At 43.2% G+C, this 20,969-nt stretch overlaps 1 protein-coding gene across 1 annotated transcript; it reads left to right on the plus strand.

Annotated features, from left to right (window-relative positions):
- Positions 1-12,095: 12,095 nt before the first annotated feature.
- Positions 12,096-19,427, plus strand: LOC142768981 (uncharacterized). Its single transcript, XM_075871656.1, has 4 exons — positions 12,096-12,327; positions 13,863-14,088; positions 17,103-17,156; positions 19,198-19,427. Exons 2-4 carry the CDS (start codon positions 13,888-13,890, stop codon positions 19,294-19,296), a joined length of 354 nt encoding a protein of 117 aa, XP_075727771.1. The 5' UTR covers positions 12,096-12,327; positions 13,863-13,887; the 3' UTR covers positions 19,297-19,427.
- The last annotated feature ends 1,542 nt before the right edge of the window (positions 19,428-20,969 follow it).

Genomic DNA, 20,969 nt, shown 5'->3' on the forward strand with positions numbered 1-20,969 from the left:
CAATAAACACCCAAATGAAAATAATCAGATGCTGCTGCAAGATTAGACATTTGGAACAGTACTCTCGCCTCAATAATTTGGAAATAAGAGGTGTTCCAACAACGCAAGGCGAAAACTGCAGAAACATTGTCGAGCTTCTCGGCAAAAAGGTCGGTTGTCCTATCAAACCTGATGACATCGATACTATACACAGAGTACCAACGCGCGACATAAATAACAAAAACATCATTGTGCGCTTCTGCTCGCGCGACATGCGCACAGAGTTTATGAAGAAGGATCGGAAGTTCCACCCAAAAACAGACTTGCTCGGTTTTTCGGCAGCGCAGGAAAAGCCAATATACGTTAATAAGCACCTGACGTATGATAAGAAGCGGCTGTTTTCTAAAGCACTTGCACTAAAGAAACAAATGAAGTGGGCTTTTCTGTGGACTGACAATTGTGTTTTTAAAGCAAGACAAACTCTCGATAGTGTAGTACGCAGAATTGTCAGTGATGTCGATCTACATGTGTTCAACTCATAGGTGTGAAATAACGTAAGCTTGAAAAAAAACATAATGGCTTATTTTCTTCCGGGTGACTTTAATAAGATTTCTTCGCAGAACTGGGGTTTTTCTTCGATTCATTTCAATGCTCGTAGCCTCCCTAAAAATCATGACAGTATTACCGCTCTACTAGCTTCCCTGAATCATCAGTTCTCGGCTATCTGTTGCTCCGAAACTTGGTTATCGCCTGGTCATAGGGACTTGTATGGCTTTCCCGGGTATGTAAGCGAATATGCTCACCGAACTGATGATCGTGATAGTGGCTCTGCCATTTTTATATCAAACAACATTCTGTATAAAAGGTGCAATGATTTAAACCTAAATGTGGCGAAATGTGAATCTCTTTGGTTGGAAATCGATCTGCCGGGTCTTTGTCAGAATCAACGAAAAACTATTCTTGCTACTGTCTATCAATCCCCTTCCAGTGGCCCATCTGCTTTTTGTAATGCGCTTCATCACTTGCTTGATAAACTTACTGCTGAGCGCAAGAATATAATAATTATGGGCGATATGAACTTTGATTTACTAGATTCCTCTAACCATTCTGCTCTCGAGTATAAGACTTGTTTTCATAGTTTTGGGTTTAAATTGCTAATATCTGTACCAACACGCTGTTCTGATAACGGCTCACGGTCATCAATCGATCACATCTTCACAAACATTGATGACGTTAGTCACGCTGGTGTCATTGAGAGTGACAACACACATCACTTTCCTGTTTTTCTTTATTTTGAAGAGGTCATCACTCGTAGCAACATAATACGTCAAAAGTATCGCTTTGATTCAAACAAGTAATGCATTCTCATTGCCGATGAAGATTGGTCCAGTGTATATGCCGCGAATGATCCTGAAGAGGCCTTGACCAGATTCTACGACGCTATTTATTCAGCAGTTGAGCGTTCAACTACATTGCAATCATCTAACAGACGCTACTTCGCCCCATGATGCCCTTGGTTATCACAATCACTGATACGATCTCTTCACAAAAAAGAGAACCTATATAAAAAGACGAAACATCAGCCTTTTAAGTCACGCTTTAAATCACGCTATAAAACTTATCCAGCACATTAGCCACACTTTTGAGAAAGGCTAACCAAAGTTATTATGAGCGGGAACTACAGAATTGTGGACATAACTCAGAAAAAAAAATGGCAGCTTTTAGAAGAATTTTTAAATTCCACTCGGTCGCGCAGAAAAGTGACCTCTATTCGTGTCGACAACGTCACCCACACTGCGGCCAGTGACGTGGCCAACGCCTTTAATGTACACTTTTCCACTAGCCTTGCAGTCCCCTTCTGCTCAGACTATGTACCTCCGTTTTCTCACAGCCCTCAGTCGATGTTTCCTTTTCCTACATGTGCTTCTGAAATTTCCTCAATCATACCTGGATTAAAAGCTACCGGAGCTGGGTTAGACAACATTCATTCAAAACACATTAAACTTGTAAGATCTCTTGTAGCTCCTATATTAAGCTACGTTTTTAACCGCTGTTTGAAGAACGGTGTTTTCCCGGATAAATTAAAAGTTGCGAAGGTAGTGCCAGTATTTAAAAAAGGTGATACCTTCAGCATGTGCAATTACAGGCCCATATCTGTCCTTCCCTTCCTGGATAAAATTTTGGAAAAACTAATTGAAATAAGAATATCTAAATATTTAAGCGAATTCAACAAACTTTCTCCTTGTCAGTTTGGTTTTAGGGCTGGTCTTTCCACTGATACTGCAATTGCTTGTTTCACTGACAAAATCAGATCATTCATTGATAATGGTAACATCGCAGGATCTGTCTTTGTCGACTTTACCAAAGCATTTGACAGTATTGATCATTTCATCCTATTTCGCAAACTCCACTACTAGGGCATAACTGGTCCCGCAATAACGCTATTACAGAGCTTTTTTCTTAATAGGTTGCAGGTGGTCTCGGTCGATAACTTTACATCCAGTCCCAACCCCATTACAAGAGGTGTTCCGCAAGGTTCAATTTTGGGTCCATTATTATTGTTATTATTCATAAATGATTTACCACGTTGCCTTAATTATCCTTCTTGTTTACTTTAAGCTGATGACACGACTCTCTTTTCTCATCACTTGGATTTAGAGACTCTCGTGTCAAGACTTCAAGCTGACCTTAATTGTCTTGTTGACTGGTGCAACTGTAATAGATTGTTGATGAATCCTTGCAAAACCTATTTTATGCTTTTTTATTCACCAAACAAAAAACTAGCATTTATTTCTTGCCTTTATGTGAACTCCGTAGTTATTCCTTTAAGGGGTCATACGTCATTTTTAGGAGTTATAATGGACACACATCTGAAATTTCAGCAACATATCAATTCTGTTTGTATAAAAAGATTTCGTACGGTATCAGGGCATTGGTCAAGTCACGAATGTGTTTTAACATCAAAACTCTGAAGGCATTCTATTATGCATTCATACACAGTCATCTCAGTTATTGCATTACATAATGGGGTAATTCATATTCGGTGCACATTTGGCCGTTAAAGGTATTGCAAAAACAAGCAATTCGACTCATAACTTACGCTTCACGTGAAGCGCCATCACATGAGATTTTTCGTCAGCTTGACGTATTACCGATCTCCCAAATGTACGTTTACAATGTGTGTGTTTTGTTTTTCTAAATTTTCCACCGTACCCTCACTATCGACATCTTTCCTATTACCTTGTCGGATCATTCCAATATTACTAGATTCGCGGTCGCCCATAACCTGTTATTACCTAAAGTTCGCAATAATTATAAAAAAATGAGCATTGTTTTTTCATTCATTTCATTATGAAATTCTTTATCACATGATGTGAAAGATTTAATGCACATTCATGTTTTTAAGAGGAAATTGAAAAAGTCTATAATAAACGTATAACTGCTCAATTTTGTTAAGTTTTGAAATCTTGCTTTGTTTGTAGAAAACAGAGTTCGCAATGTTCCGTGACTTGCTCTTTCGTTATTCATATTTTAGCTTTTTCATTGTAATAACATAGGAGGTCCCGCCTGCGGTTTACTGCTTTGGGACCTCCTCTTGCATACTTACTCAGTACACTTCTGATGCTAATAAAGAAATATTGATTGATTGATTGATTGATTGATTGAGAAGGAGACCAACAATAACAAGAACAAATTTATTGAAGAAGACATGGAACAAGAGGTCATGAGCTCAATTGGTGGGGCCCCCAAGGGCAGGACTGCACTAGCTACTGCCTCCCAGCTGCCAAACATGACCTACGAGTGCGAGCTGCACCTCTGGGTCTGATCTTGCGAGCTGTGCCTCCTTTTGCTCCAGCCCCGCCGCGGTGGTCTAGTGGCTAAGGTACTCGGCTGCTGACCCGTAGGGCGCGGGTTCGAATCCCGGATGCGGCGGCTGCATTTCCGATGGAGGCGGAAATGTTGTAGGCCCGTGTGCTCAGATTTGGGTGCACGTTAAAGAACCCCAGGTGGTATAAATTTCCGGATTCCTCCACTACAGCGTCTCTCATAATCATATAGTGGTTTTGGGACGTTAAACCCCACATATCAATCAATCAATCCTTTTGCTCTACACTATTGGAGAAGCTGCTCCCATGTTTAGGTGCACCCACACACTTCCTGTTTGTTGTTTTTAGGCCAAGAAAATACAAAGACCCATATTTAGCTAAAAAGGGGAGCAACATCAGAAAAGGCAATCAGCTTGTATTAGTACGCACTTAATAAAGCTCTCCCAAAAAGAAAAAGATACATTGAGCCTCGCTTGTGATAAGTAAACTTGTCACACACTTAGTGTTTTAAGTTTTTTATTTTGTATAATTGCTTGGCATTGTTGCAATTTGCAACATACATTGTTGCAATTTGCATTGTTGCAAGTTTTGCAGTGTTACATTGTTGCAACATCCAAATATTGCATTGTTGCATTGTTGCAATTTACTTATAACAGTTTTTGTTAGATCCTTGTTTTTCGCTTCTGTAGAACTACGAATTTATTGTTTTAAATATTTTTTTAAATTTCGTAAATATCCTAACGTCATCGTGTTTCGCCATTTCTTCCTTGTGTTTACGTTTACCCTAAATGTGATTTTGCCGTATTTTGTAAAACGCTTAGCCCAACTGGTTGTAACGCCAGCCGCCGGTCAGCTGGTAGCACTTGGGTCCTTTCTTTTCATATTCGTTCATCTGCCTGCATTAGTTCTTCCTTCACAGTAAAGAAATTGGATGATGCTCATCGCTCAGTAACGTACGTTTTTTGTCCTATTGTTCGCGCTGTTTCACCATAAAGAGACATTGCATCCAATATTAGAGCTATGCAAGTGTTTGATGTTACTTCAAAAAAGAAAACGCTATGAAGCTTTGGTTGAAAAAACGTCCAAATAACAGGTGTAATATTGCTAGGCAGACGCTTAGGTTATGACTAGGGGACACACCGCGTGAAATGTACAATGAGTAGGTGGTTGAAAGCTGCATACATAATTTATTGCCTACAGTATCAGACACAACATCAACTAATTGTGAAGCTGTATATATGCACGCAGCACATTACACAAGCGGATGGTGTACATCGCAACTGTGACTAAACGAAGAGCTCTAGGAGAGTTTCCAATAGTAAGTCAAGTGCTCAGACGCCACTTGCATTGCAGAAAAATGAAAGCGTAGTGTGAACGGCAGCTGATCACGTTTTATCGTGGTCCTCATAGATGCCAATCTTGTTCATCCTATCTATATAGAAGAAAGAAGCGCCATCACAAGTGAAATAGTTCTAAGAATGTTTTTTAGATGACTAGGCCAGTACTTGACTTGTCCTCAAGAACCGCAAGTTGATCTATATGGTTCTGATTCACTGTGCTGTTTAATGAGCACTGAGGCTTTAGTAACAATAAACAGAAAAACAGAAACGCTTACTCGACTGAAAGAATAACTGCATCACAAGAAAGCTTATCCTTGCGAAATAACTATTTAAGCGTGCCGTTAGCAAGCGCTAAACCAGGACAGAAATGTGCTCCCCCTTCAAGTATTTCCTCTTGTCTAGAAGTGTGACGTTTTTGGGAAGTATAAGCAAGAATGGGTAAATTGTGCAGGTCTTGCCGGTCTTAGGATGGAAACGTGACTCTTCAAGTTATGAAACCTTTCTATAGAAAAGTCAGTACGTTATTCTGGACTGGTTACCTATCATTGGCCATATATATCAAGTAAGAGTTACTGCACGAAAGTAGGAGATAGTTCAAGGGGGAGTTCACCTCTAAGTGCCTACTATGTTTGCTATGACTAAAGCTGTGCATACGCGAGCAGTACTGTGGGCATTCGCACAGAATATGCCAAGTTGTTTTGCCACTGCCGCAATGGTCACATGCTGCAATGCGGTACGCGAACGCTTTGGGAAATGCGACATCCAACCATAACCTGCACAGAATAGTAGCGTCTTGCTGGCCAAGTCCAGAAAGAACTTGAAGTCTGAGAGTAGGTTCTAAGGTATATATTTGTGCGTGCGGGAAATTCGGTTCATTTTGTTTTGACTTGGTGCGCTAGTGAGCAAGTATGCGGAGTTTTCGTGCAGCGTCAGTTCTGGAGAGTGGAATTGAGGAATAATTGGCAATAAACGGGTTGATCGAGCTGCCCGTTCTGGCCATACTGAAAGCAAAGAAATATCTTTAATGTCTAAGATCCAAGAAATTCATATGAGCGTTTTGTTGTGTCTTCGGCTTAGTCTGAAATATATTGTTACGAAGTAAAGGAAGATGAAAGACAGAATCAGCTCACAGGCAGGTGAGTGTGTCAATCAGTCATTGTGATTCTCGCCTGAGGTTATTCCTTCGTAATTGCGTTTATACAGAAGTCGCTGACCCCGTAACATATTGGTGGAGGTGCTGGGTAATCATCAAGCAACGGAGCTCCGCAGCGGACGCCGCATCGGTTTTCCAGCTATGGCCGATGCTGAGCCCTCCGCGTCAACGTCAAAGTCTCCGATGAATACGGCGTTGCAACGATAAGTGTCCCGGTACATTCTGCGCGACCGATGGTGTCGACGTTGACGATTGGTTGGCGATGTTCGAACGAGTGAGTGTACCAAACAGATGGGATCCCACACTTCAGTTGGCTAATGTGCTGTTTACTTGAGAAGCACGACAAAAGTGTGGTACGAAAACAACGAACTCACAAGCTGGGACCAATGCAAAGAAAAGATGCGAGAGGTTTTGGCAAAACCGCGAGTCGTAAGATCGCCGCCAAAAAGGAATTGGCCTGCCATGCCCAATCTCAAACGAAATCATACCTCGCATACATTCAAGACGTGCTGGCCCTCTGTCAAAAGGCTGAAAGTGACATGACAGAAGGTGACAAGGTAAGGCATGTCCTGAAAGGGATTGCCGATGATGCGTTCAATCTTCTGCTGTACAAGAACTGTTCCACCGTGGACGCAATCATCAAAGGGTGTCGTCAGTTTGAGCAAGTAAAAAGTCGCCACATTCTGCACACATTCGCCCGACTTCCTAACACTACTGCAACATTGGTTTGCGAGGACCAGTCCGCACCACAACGACCGTCGCTGCCGGAAGACCTGACACGCATTGTTCGTCGTGAAATGAAAGCAATTGCGCCATCGGCATTCAATTCGCGCAATACCGACACCACTCCTGTTAGTGTTATTTCTGTTCAAGCCATCGTGCGCCAGGAGCTTGAGAACATCGGAGTGCACTCCGTGTGCCATGTCACCGCCCCCAGAGTCAGTGAACGCCCTTTCACGATGCGCACCTCCGACCGAAGGTTTTCTCCACGTACTCGAAACCCGGCTGAGTGGCGAACTGCAGATGAACGCCCTATATGTTTCAACTGCCACTGCGTTGGACATGTTGCGCGTTACTGCCGCAACACATGGTCTTCGGCACCTAGTGCAACGACCAATATGATCCGTTTCCACGTTACCGCCCGCACATTTTCACCTGCCGAAGAGTCCCATGCCATTGACCATTCTCGGAACACATGGTACAGCCGCTCGCCTTCAACACGTGGGCACAAGTCTCGTTCGCCGCAAATACGTCGCCTATCGTCCGGTTCGCCACAGCCACGGCGCTTCTCGTCCCCCGTGGCTTCCAGCCACACCATCTTGGAAAACTGAGAAACGCTCTCCCGGAGGTGGTGCTGCATTGACGACTTCCGCAGCAAATCCTCTCTCCGTTCCTAACAGATGAAGTGTAATAGACGTTGAAGTAGATGGCGTACCTGTACAAGCACTTGTAGACACCGGCGCAAGCATTTCGAACATGAGTTCTAGCCTACGCACATGTTTAAAGAAAGTTCTGACACCAGCAGCTGCACAAATGCTCTGTGTGGCCGATGGCAGCACGGAGCATTTGTTGAGCACGGAGCATGGTTCTCGGTCTGTGCACTGCCCGCTTAAGTATAAAGGACCACACTACTTCTGTCATTTTAGCCGAGATTGACCATTGCCCTTATGACGTTATCCTAGGCATGGGCGTCTTGTCGAATCACTCTGCTCTTATCGATTGTGCTACCAGCGTCCTTCAGCTAGAACTGCCTCAGATAGTTGCTGAACGCCACACTGCCCCGCCGCGCCTGTGCTCTCTTAACGATGTGCGACTGTCACCTCAGGCAGCCACCTACGTCATTTTGACCACACAGCCACACGTTCTCAATGGTCAATATGCTCTTCTTCCTCTCGCCGACGTCCTCTTGGAGCGCAACATTACCATTCCCCACACGCTTGTGACTGTCACTGATAACTGTACCTCGCTCCTACTTCTCAATTTCGGCTTTTGCTCTCAAGTGCTTCCTCGTGGCATGTTCTTGGTCTGCGTATCCAATGCTAACGAATTTGAAATAGCGGCTCTCACCCCCGGAATTGATTTACTTCAGTCTCCTGCTGCTAACAGCATCTGTTCTATGTCGGGTCGTTTCTTGAAGATGATTGCACCTACCTCAATCCTGCGCAAGCCTACGACATTTATCACCTTCTCGTGTCATATACCGACATTTTTTTATTTCGACGACAGACCTTTAGGGAAAACATTCACCATTCAGCACCGTATAAACACTGGTGAGGCCAGTCCCATTCGCCGACACCTCTATCGTGTCTCCCACCCCGAGCACAGAGTTATCTATGCGCAAGTTGAGAAAACGCTCAACAAAGGTGTCATAGAATCATAAATTAGTCCTTGGGCTTCCCCTGTCGTCCTTGTGAAGAAAAAGGACGGTACCTGGCGCTTCTGCGTTGACTATCGCCACCTTAGCAAGAGCACGCGAAAGGACGTATACCGGCTACCACGCATCGATGACGCATTAGACTGCCTGCACGGCGCTACGAACTTCTCGTCTATTGACCTTTTGGTTCGGCTGCTGGCTGATTTCTGTCGATGAGAGGGACCGCAAGAAGTCGGCCTTCATTACACTAGATGGTTTATACCAGTTTATGGTGATGCCTTTTCGGCTATGTAACGCCCCTACCACATTCGAACGAATGATGGACTCTCTCTTGCGTGGTTATAGGTGGTCTACTTGTCTCTGTTACTAAGACGATGTGATAGTCTTTTCATATACTTTCGATAGCCACCTCACCCATCTCGCTGCAGTTATCGCAGTCTGCAGAACAGCTGGGCTACAGCTAAACTCCAAGAAATGTCAATTTGGCCGTCGTCAGATTACTATTCTGGGCCATCTGGTAAACGCCGATGGCGTCCAACCAGATCTCGAGAAGATCCGCGCCGTCCATAGCTTTCCGGTGCCCTGTTCTACATCCGACGTCCGGAGCTTCATCGGCTTATGTTCCTACTTTCGTCGTTTTGTGAATAACTTCACCGACGTTGCCAGGCCACTCACAGATTTGATGAAGAAAGATACAAAATTGTCATGGGGCCCTGAGCAGGCTCAAGCGTTCACCGCTCTCATCGGCTGCCTAACTACGCCCCCCATACTTGCCTACTTTTAATCCTTCTCCCGCCACAGAAGTTCGCACCGACGCCAGTGGCCACGATATTGGCGCAGTTCTCGCTCAGCAGCACCACGGCAAACAGTGCGTGAGAGCTTACGGCAGTCGCCTGATTTCTCCCCCTAAGAGGAATTATTCCATCACCGAGAGAGAGTGCTTAGCTTTAGTTTGAGCCGTCGACAAGTTCCGGCCATATTTATAAGGTCGCATGTTCTCCGTCATTACGGACCACCACGCCCTCTGCTGTCTGACTTCTCTAAGGGAACCGACTGGACGTCTGGGTACCTGGACTTTGTGGCTTCAGGAATTTGCGTGTAGCGTCAGCTACAAGTGTGGCCGTTTGCACAAGGAGGCAGACTGACTTTCTCGTTCCGGTGAAACCTCCTGATCCCGTTGCGACTGACCTGGAAAGCAGCGTGATGGCGTTTAATGATATCAGCGATATGCGCATTTAGACGTGACGGGATCAGTCAGTGCCCACTATCATCGATGCCATCCAGTCTGACAGCCATGACGCCAAATCCCTTATGTTCATGCTGAATGACGGCATCCTCTACCGCCGCAACATCAGCACTGAAGACACTGAGCTTCTGCTTGTCATTCCCTGTCATCTATGGCCTGCCATACTTGAACAATTTCACGACGCACCAACAGCGAGACACCTCGGTGTTTCCCGCGCATACGATCACGTGCGACGTCGATTCTTCTGGCCAGAACTGTACCGCACCATGCGTCGATATTTCGCCAAACGGGACCTCTGCCAGCACCGGAAAAGACCTTCTTTGCTGCCAGCTGGACAGCTTCACCCAATCGAAGTCCCCTCCCAACCATTTCATTGCGAGGGACTCGCCCTTCTTGGCCCTTTTCCGAAGACGACACTGGGAAATAAAGGGATCGCCGTCGCCACAGATTATGCGACCCGTTACGCGATAACAAAGGCCATGCCAACCAGTTCAGCCACGGATGTCTCAGATTTTCTTCTTCATGACATCATCTTACACCACGGTGCACCCCGACAGCTGCGCACAGACCACGGCCGCTCTTTCTTGTCCAAAGTTGTCGACGACCTCCTTCGAACGTATGCCACAGCGCATAAGCTATCTACCGCCTACCACCCACAAACTAATTGCCTAACTGAACGTCTCCACCACACGCTCACAGAGATGCTTTCGATGTACATCTCCGAAGATCATCGTGACGGGACACCACGTTGGCCTATGTGATTTTCGCATATAATTCATCTCGACATGACACCACGGGATTCTCACCTTTTTATCTTTTGTATGATCGCGACCCCATATTGCCATTTGAAAGCACCTTACCTCTCATGCCATCTTCTTGCGAGTATGCTCGCGAAGCCATTCATTGGGCTCACATTGCTCGTCAAGTTGCCCAGTCTCGTCTCACCAGGTCACAGGATATGCAAAAAGCCCGCTACGACCACCGGCATCGTAATATAAAGTTTGCCCCATCTGGATGTGTGCTCATCTGGTCGCCATGTCGCCATGCAGGTCTCCCAGAAAAACTGTAGTCCCGCTAAGCAGGACCCTGCCTAGTCTTTACGTCAAGTTAGCGACGTAAACTACGAGGTAGCGCCATTGCACTCCAATACGTCACCAAGTTCGTCACTTGTTCACATTGTTCATGTTTCGCGCGTGAAACCCTACTTCTGTTGCACTTCGGACTCGCGCCGAGACGGCACTCCAACTCCCGGGGGTCCTGTTAGGAAGTAAGAGAATATGAAGGACAGAATCAGCTGACAGGCGCGCGAGTGTGCCAATCGGCCATTGGGATTCTCGCCTGATGTTGTTCCTCTGCAATTGCGTTTATACAGAAGTCACTGACCCCGTAACAATATATTTGGATGATGTGCAAAAAATAAGAAACCTAGAGAGCTAGCTCTACACAGCCGTGTTTACCCATCACTAAATTTTTATACATTGCGATAAATGGCCTGCTCAACATCCGCATATACTCACCCCAAACAACAACCATCTACTCTGAGACCTTAATCGCTCATCCAATCTCTGCATTTGACATTAACTGCTATGTGCAGAAGATAAGAAATTAGGCGACCCATGCACGCTGCTTGAAACGCCAAAGCTGTCAGTATCAAGAGATCACCCAATCTTTTGCCAGTCGACATGAACAGTTTGTGCGCAGGCGATATGTGTATGAAAAGTTTCGAAGCAATGGATGTGGCGTGAGTTGTGCGTTCTTTCGCAGAAACAGTAGCCATGCTTCGGATGCTGTCAGTGTATTTATTTACCATCACGTAATTATTGCACTTTCATGCGTCAACAGGAAACTATGCACACAAGTGTTAATCAAAACTTCTGAAATGCCGAAGGGAAAGTCTACTCGTACATAGCTCAATATGCACAATTACCAATATATCACTTTTATTCAGCTAGCATTCATCACGTACACTTGGCTTTTGTCTGTGAGGCCAGAGCATGAAAATATACATCGCTGCAATTGCCAGCAGCAGTCTACAAAATTTTAATGCATAGTTTTATCGAGGCCGCATTCATCAAACGCGATTGGTGTCTGTCTTCGAGCTAATACCAGGAAAAGTATGCCCTCAATAAATGTCAGACAAGGCGGACAGAATGATAACAAAGAGCCTTATTGCCGAGAACCAACAGCTAATATTCTTCTGTAGTCTCCCCCTTTTGTATGTTCCCCCGTCACCTAGTATTTGAATATAAAGGAACGTCAGACTTGAGGCACACAGTAACCAAGAGGCCCCGGGACCAACTCAATATTATGAATAACAGTGACCAATAATCATGATGGATGACAAAAGCACTAGCTGTTGAGGAAACATAAGGTTTCGAAGAATAACAGCGTGTGCAGTCACCCCCTTGGTAAGTAGGCACCATTTGTGAACTGACATGTGGCCGCGATGAAGCAGATTTACATACAAAGCACCGGAGTTCCCAACAAGCAAAAACTCCTCACAATATTGAAAGACTTGGAATGTATGGTACACGTTGGCTTCCTGAAATGTGCATACTGATCGTCGACAGCAATATAGGAGGTGAAGAGCCACAAAAAGTTTAATAAAGTATGTTTCCTGTCATATGGTGGAAGAGGCGTTAAACTATCACAATCGAAACTTCTTCTTTCTGCCTCTCTCTCGTTCTCTAGGTCCGTCCATCCAACCATCCATCCGTCTGTCTGTCTGTTTGTACGTCAGATCAATTACGCCTGACAAGGTTAGACTAAGGCGAGCTTCGCCCGTCAAAAAAGGACTTTTCTTAGGCTCAAGAGCACGCAAAGTATGTTACAAACGGCTTTCCTATGCGGGGTTTGGCCAGCGTTACGCAGTGTGCTGGTGACGGTATTCGGCAGGGTGTTAGCATACGGGTCCCTAAAGTGCACCACTTCTAATACGGATGATTACTTGTGACTATACGTTGGTCACACATGTGTGAACAAAATGATGGAGTGTAGCGCGCTCATCAGATAAGTGACACCATGTACCAGCTGTGGAATGGGAGGTCTTTCTAGTCCAGTCAGTCAATTTGAAGACTGCTGGCAAGTTGACTTCGCCGAGAGAAATCAAAATGTAAATATTGTTATGTCGAAATGCAATGGTCATAGCCGGCTTAAGACAGTTTTACGGGGTTTCAAGGAATATAGACTAACCGTCAATTGAGTGTTGTGAAACTTAGTGCACAAAAAGCTCACCTTCCTGGAACATGTAATGCATCAGTGATGTCTTTGGCAAGATCCTCGCAAGACTGCAGCTGAAACTGCCCTCGCTCTGCTCGCAAGCACGCAAGCAGTTCACCTTTTGTAGCCTTTGGCTCAGCTATCGACGTTTTACGAAAACTAAATTGTGGCATTGCTGCACACTTTATAGGCTGATGTGTTCCCATGTCAGTTGTGAGAGAGAAAGTCTACGCATTGAAGTGCTCTAGGTGATCATGTGATGACTCAGTAGCGGCCTTTTTTTATCTCCTATTGATGAGCAAATATAAACATAACCCTGTTTTTATCTGGGACTTTAGTTTTTTTTAATATGCTGTCAAGGTTTCTCAAGAACACAAAATGTGTTACTCATAAGGTGCTTTGCATGTTCTCGAAGCACCTCATTTTGAAAGGCCCGAAAAAGGAAATAGTGCAAATTTGTGGCTATTAGTCATTCGAACATAAAATGAAGTTGTATATGTTGCGGATAAACAGAGCACCAGCACAGTAAATATCACTCATTTTCACCGCATCATTACAGTTCTATCCAATCAATTATTATTATAAAATTACCAAAAAAAGATCCATGCAATGGTAAAATAGCCCTATTTTCTTAAACTATGAGAGTCGGACAATTTATTGCGAATGTCACCCTTGTAAATTTTCATGGTATTGAAGACCGCTCAATGTAATACTAATCTTGCAGGATGAGCGGTTGAGCGAATCTGGATATGGCTGCAGTTGATGCTTCATTTCTGTTCATTGCGCTACTGGTGAGCTTTTGTACAGAAAGCTTTGAATCTGGCGGATGGACTGAAGTTATTTCAGCAAACACACCTGAGCACCGCGCGCTAGCGGAATACGCCTACATGGCCAGAACGGAAGTGCCTGCTCAAGACGTTACTTTTCTCGTAACGCAAGCCAGATGGAAAGTATGTTCAAAAGAGCGTTTTCTGCATTCAATACTGAAATTTCGCTATTGAGCCAAACAAACTTAAGAAGAGATGAAGCAGTACTTAGCCTTGTATTAATTTTAGTTGCAATGGTTTCGAGCGGTAGACTGGTTTTCGTGAGGGTGTGTGAACAAGTGCCCTAATGAAGACGAGGTAACCAGTCCAAACCGTTGGAAATATTATTGGGACAACCGCTAAGTTGTGTTTCGCTCTCTCTCTCTCTCTCTCTCTCTCATATATATATGAGATGAGATATAACAGACAATAAGAAAATAATGAAAAGGAAAGTATAGGGCAAGTTATTAGACAAAATTGTAATGTATATATCAAGAAAGAAAAGTGGGTGAAAAGATAACTTTTCCTAAGCATAAACCGATCGGTTCCTGTCCATGGCAAGTTTGATTATTTCAATATCCCTGTATTATGTTCATGTTACTTTGGCCTTGCACCACGTGCGATTGATCACGCTATAATTTTAAATGTACGCCATCACATGCAACTATTATTCTGTTGAAAACATGATACAAACAACGCTCTCCAAACGTGAGAGTATTCTCGCTTCCTTCGAACAGAAATCAGCATTTCGCGCTTGATCATATCACTTCTTGTGTTGCTTCATTTGCACCTCATTCTTTCTGTTAAGCTAACAGCGATGTTGATTTTGTCATCAATGAATATTATAAACAATATGGTTATATAAAGCTTTTGCACCTGTTCAACAGATAGTCATGCGTATAACGATTGTACATATGGCTAGCAATATTACGTAACGGCTCACCAAAAAATGCGCCAAAGTAACCTTACATTCGCATTTTTCGCATGGCAACCTTCATCAATGTACGCGCATAGTGCCCAATTTTTCGTATGCAAAAGGTAAACGGGGGTGATATTGTTGGCTTTTTATGGCAAATATTTTTTAGGATGAACTAGACGAAAAGCCCTGAAAAAGAAAACAAAAGGCATTTGGTGGTAAATGTCGATGTCTGAGCTGACAAATGTGATGAGGTTGACAGACATACTGTCTAGACCATGTCATCGAGCGTTCTATTTTAGGAGGCTTAGCACCCCATCTTCAAGCTCCTAAGAAATTTATGAAGAAGGCCAGCAAGGCGTACATGTTAAGCATCAATGCAAGGAGAACAAATGAACACATATTTCATGATAGAGACATTCATTGATTTCATGCTGCAGTAACATGTGGCTGCATGCTTGGCAATGTGTAGACAAAGACATCTATGTAAGGTTGTTAAGATCAGTGGCGGAAAGTAGTCTGTAGTCAAGCTATAAAGCTCAATGTCTGTTTTTTTCAAATAATTCATGACTCAGTCGGTCAAAGCTTATTAATATCTACCAGCTGTCCCCCGGCAAACAATCAGCATATCCACCCATCGTCCGTCCCTCATCCACCAATCATATGTCCACCGTCCACCCATCACACTCCCACCACTCTCATCGCCCACCATCCACCCATTGTCTGTCCATCATTTCCACTGTCCACCTACCATCTGTCCGTGGCTATCTATTGAACATATGCCCACCATCAGTCCATTCAGTATAATAATCCACCAAGCTGGTGAGTTCTGGGTATCATCATGCTCACCCTTGGGCGAATTTTCAAAAATGACAACTTTGTGATCCAAGAGAAAGATAATATGTGCTGTATTTGAAAGCAAATAATGCGAGTGATTTTTTTAGAAATTTAAACGCAGGATTTGTACCCTTTTAACAATACCATTCAGTATGTTCCGCACAATATTCAATTACAAGTATTATTTAACCTTATAAAAGCAAAGGACCCAGAGATTTTTTTTCAACGAGGAATACTTGACATATTACCTATGGTCGTAGTAGTAATAGACTTTATATCAGCCGCATAATAACAGCTTAGTATTTTGACCACTTGGGCAACCAGCCAACGTAATTCTTCCCCTTCGGCGCTGATTCACTCGAGTCAGGTGGTGATTTAAAGGGAAGGTCTGGATCCCTTAGCAATCGGGCAGTAGAAAAAAGCTATGTGACAGGTCACCATATAGAGAGGGGCAGTTGGGATCATCATCATCATCAGCCTGACTACGTCCACTGCAGGACAAAGGCCTCTCCCATGTTCCGCCAGTTAACCCGGTCCTGTGCTTGCTGCTGCCAATTTATACCCGCAAACTTCTTAATCTCATCTGCCCACCTAATCTTCTGTCTCCCCCTAACCCGCTTCCCTTCTCTGGGAATCCAGTCAGTTCCCCTAATGACCAGCGGTTATCCTGTCTACGCACTACATGCCCTGCCCATGTCCATTTCTTCTTGATTTCAGCTATGATATCCTTAACCCCTGTTTGTTTTCTAATCCATTCTGCTCTCTTCTTGTCTCTTAAGGTTACACCTACCATTTTTCTTTCCATTGCTCGCTGCGTCGTCCTCAATTTAAGCTGAACCCTCTTTGTAAGTCTCCAGGTTTCTGCTACGTAGCTAAGTACTGGCAAGATACAGCTGTTATATACCTTCCTCTTGAGGGATAGTGGCAATCTACCTGTCATAATTTGAGAGCGCTTGCCGAATGTGCTCCACCCCATTCTTATTCTTCTAGTTACTTCAATCTCGTGGTTCGGCTCTGCGGTTATTACCTGCCCTAAGTAGACATAGTCTTTTACAACTTCAAGTGCACTATTACCTATCTCGAAGCGCTGCTCCTTGCCGAGGTTGTTGTACATTACTTCCGTTTTCTGCAGATTAATTTTAAGACCCACCTTTCTGCTCTCCTTGTCTAACTCCGTAACCATGAGTTGCAACTCGTCCCCTGAGTTACTCAGCAATGCAGTTGGGATAGCAGGATTCAGATCTTCACTTATGAACATATGAGCGTATTTACACCAGTGTTATTTGTCATGATAATGGTTATAATAGGTAGAAGCGTATCCGCATCCGCGTATTCATATTTCCAGAACCAAGTGCTTTGATAGACATAATTCAATGCTCGATTTAATGACTTTCTGTCACTCTAGGTTCGGCGGGGAACAGTGTACAACATCGCATTCATTGTTTTCTTCCAAAATACGGTATGTTTCTATTCAACATATGAAATGTGCATTTTTTCGCTTGTTTTAGTTTACAATGTGGTGTTATAACCTATCACATGTTGCTTGTTTTATCATTTGCTTTCTCCTTTTAGTTGTGTAAATATGTGTACTACTTCGTGTGTATGTCTTTCTATATGCATGTGAATATGCATGTATATATATATTCATACTTAAATATATGTGTATATAACTAAATGTGTGCGTATAAATATATTTGTTGTGTTATTATGTTTTGTACGCTGATAGGAACCGACAAACACCCATTATAGTCTAACGGTCTAGCCAGATTGTAATAATAACTTATGTTAATAAGAGTGAGACTGATTGATTAATTTCAGACAACTCCTTTTTTTAAAGCAAAGACGACACAAAATAAACGTAGAGTCTTGTTCAAATTCCTTAAACATTTTGATTGTCATTGTTTAACATGAAATCTACAATAAGTAACATTTTTCTGGGCCTTCCTCTGGTATAAAACACTATTTACACCTGAATCAGGGTAACTCCTTTGACACTTTTTCGGAACTTGTGCAAGTGTTGCGTTCTGTCAATGTCAACATAATATGAACGGGTTACGTTGCAAAACCACCATATGGGCTCATTATCAGTGATGCCAAAGTGTAGGACATAAAACATTTTGGCTATCTGCTGTTGTTGGTCGTGCGTTGACAACATTTTGTTTTACGTTTTGCTAAAAAATCATTAGGCATCAATGCGTGCACTTAATAACTGTGACCTAAAGTTGCCCTGGTTTTGAAGTAAATTAAATTATGACTGATGGAAATGCGTGACTTCGAAAGGTTTATCATTGTTTATTTAAAAGCCACAGATGCGATTATATTTGCAAAGAAACAATGAGGAAAGGGTTGAAAGGGAGCCTAAGTGATTGTTTATTTGCGCAAAATAGCCGCATCTGCTGCTTCTATATGAACACGAACCGACCAGCCCAACAACGTGTAATTGCTTAATATTATTTTAGTACACTAACGTTAATGAGACGCAATAGACAATGAAACATATAAAGTACATGGAATAACGTTTTATAGTAAATATTATGTGTGTCAGAATATAAAATCATATGCGCGACCATATGATTTCAAGGAGACCAAACCTTCTCATAGCGCTTCTGCTGCTTTACCAAGGAGCTCAGACGGTGGCCTCATCTTATCTGTTTCATCTGGTGCACTTGCATAGGTCGACACACAAGATTGTGGGTGGAGAAGAGGAAAAGGCGGAGTTGCTTCTTCCTTTCACCTAAGAGGAGGATGCAAAGTCAGCCCCATACACTAATATTGTTGGCAAGGTGGGACGACAGCGAAGATTCAGAGCTTACTGAAACTTGAGAGTTTATTTGATAGGTGCTAATTTATATGCATCTTTGAAAATGCAAATCACAAAAAGGTAGAAAAAGCGAAGTGAAATGATTGCAACCTGACTATACCGCAAATCCTTACCCTCATCGGTTAGCACGTTACACGGGAAACTCACCATGATGGCCCATTGAAATGAATGCTAAAATCTTCATAGCTTTTATGGGCGCGGCCATGACAGTGTCTGTGGAGTATGCATGCCTCGTAGAAATTACAATTGATGCCACAGTTGGTGCGCTCCTATCGCAGCAGCAATGAAATGTGAATGAGCAGTACATTAGGCAGAAGGCTAAAACTGGGAGTAAACTGATAATTTATTTTGAGGAACATGGCTGACCCTTATTCTGAACAGGCGCGTATTTTGCGCAGATACTTTCATTGTCCAGCCCGGGAAATCTACGAAGCGCTCCTAGTTCATTTTATCGGGCCATCGTGTTTCACTGCATAAACCTTACGAGGATAATAATTATCCTCGCATTTGAACATTCTATATAGAGACTAGTTGTGACGCATGCGCAGGGTGTCTCCCTTTTTCATGTTTTGTAGCCCTAAAAAGTTCACCAGTACTCTCTGTCCGTTACTTTTTGTGCTTACCGATTGAAGTTTCGCAATCGCTTGGACCGCTCAATGAATTTTTCTTGTTTCCACAGGTGTTTGAAAAATGTATCACCGTAGTTGTGCTGCCTCCGATTCACCGACTTCGACTGACAAGGAGGGTTGCTAAATTTTGGTGCCGACCAGTACCATAGCCGAAAATATTTTACTGCGAGAGGGGGGAGGGCAATTTGGAGGGCATTCCAGCAGCAGCCGGAACTCTGTCCGTCAATAATACTTTCATTCGGCTATCTTGACATGTAATAAAGCAAAAGATTAAACCTGGTCCTCGTTCACTCAGTATGGTCACGTGCCCGCCTCCGTGATCTAGTAGTCAAAACTTTCAACTGCTGACCCGCAGGGCACGTCATTGAATTGCGTCTGTGGCGACCATAAAAAGTTTCGCGGTTCACGCGACACCACACAAAACAAAAAAAAAACAAAGTTGAGCACGCGCATTGGTTGATTAGGCGCAGATAAATGGTGACAAATTTTAAGAAACAGGCTATGGCTGTGGCGTCTTTTGAAATAACATTTCAGTTTCTTGCTGCAGGACAAGGTGGACGAATTCAAAACATGGGGGGAGTTGGTGTATGATGGCTTTTCGAGGAAGCTTTGAAACAGCCTTGTGAAAAAGATTCATATTTGCATTACGGCAGTGTCATGCTAGTAATCACCTTCACAATTTCGTTTTCCGTGCCAAACTACTGATGTTGTATAACTACTTCAAATGAGTAAATCATTTAGCTCAATTTTTAACTGATTCATGGGTAAAGTTAGTGAATGAAATAAATTTGATGCAGGTCGAAATTGGCGGGTGTGAATTTTCAGTTTCGTCGTACTGGAAAAATGACAAGCAATAGTTTTGCGTATTGAGGAACATAATGCAAATGACGTAATAAAGACACAAGCATGTTGTTAGCGATTGGAGTGAGACCATCCTAGGAATGTGCGCTGCTGAGGTTTATTCACTTCAAAGGTTGAGATATGTGGAAGAAAGAACAAGTTAAACTTCCACGGTAGAAATTCCGTATAACAAGATATTTACTTTTTCACGGCACTGAAAGCAAAGTGATACAGTCATTTGAGCTCAGTTGCATTCGCCAAATATTGCATCAATCTTGGTGTAAACTTTTGCAAATTGAACGCTTGAGATTTCTCAAAAAAAGTTGACAAAAACAATTGCAATCATTTTGACAGGTGTAGATTTTATAGAAAAGGTATATTGTGAGGTCATCAATAAAAGTGACAAACATAAATGTGCAAAATATGGGTCCTTCAGGGACGTCTGAGCTTATGAGGATAGCAGCAGATAACCAAATGTTGGCAGAAGCTGTGAAGAGTTTTGTTTTTAGGAATAGTTTATTGAATGTTAAGATGCCGTAATTTATATGTAACGAACCAAGACTTAGTAGCAGATGCCCATCAAGTATTTTGACAAATGCTTTTGCGAAATAGTGGAACATGGCTTCGCGAGTCTGACAGAGTCAGTTACATACAGGTAGTGAACAACATAGCTAGTTGTACCATGGCTGGCTTTTTCGAAATAGTACTATAGCAGATCAGTGGTGCCTCAGCAACTACGCGAGCCAATTGTTTAAAAGCCTACGAGATCACGTGTGCGCGTGAGGTGCTTCCTCTCGACAAAAATGACTCAGCAGTTCAGTTCTGATGCAGGCACTGAGGATTGACATCACGGCGTTCGACATTGGCCTGGTTGATCGCTTTGCCATTGCCAGGTTGCTTCGACACAGCAACCTATTATTTATGTCTAAATTGCGCACAGTACCAGACGCAGCTTCCATAAATGTAGATCTTCGGGCAGCGA

This window comes from Rhipicephalus microplus, chromosome 8 (genome assembly GCF_043290135.1).
Source record: "Rhipicephalus microplus isolate Deutch F79 chromosome 8, USDA_Rmic, whole genome shotgun sequence".
Lineage (NCBI taxonomy): Eukaryota > Metazoa > Arthropoda > Arachnida > Ixodida > Ixodidae > Rhipicephalus > Rhipicephalus microplus.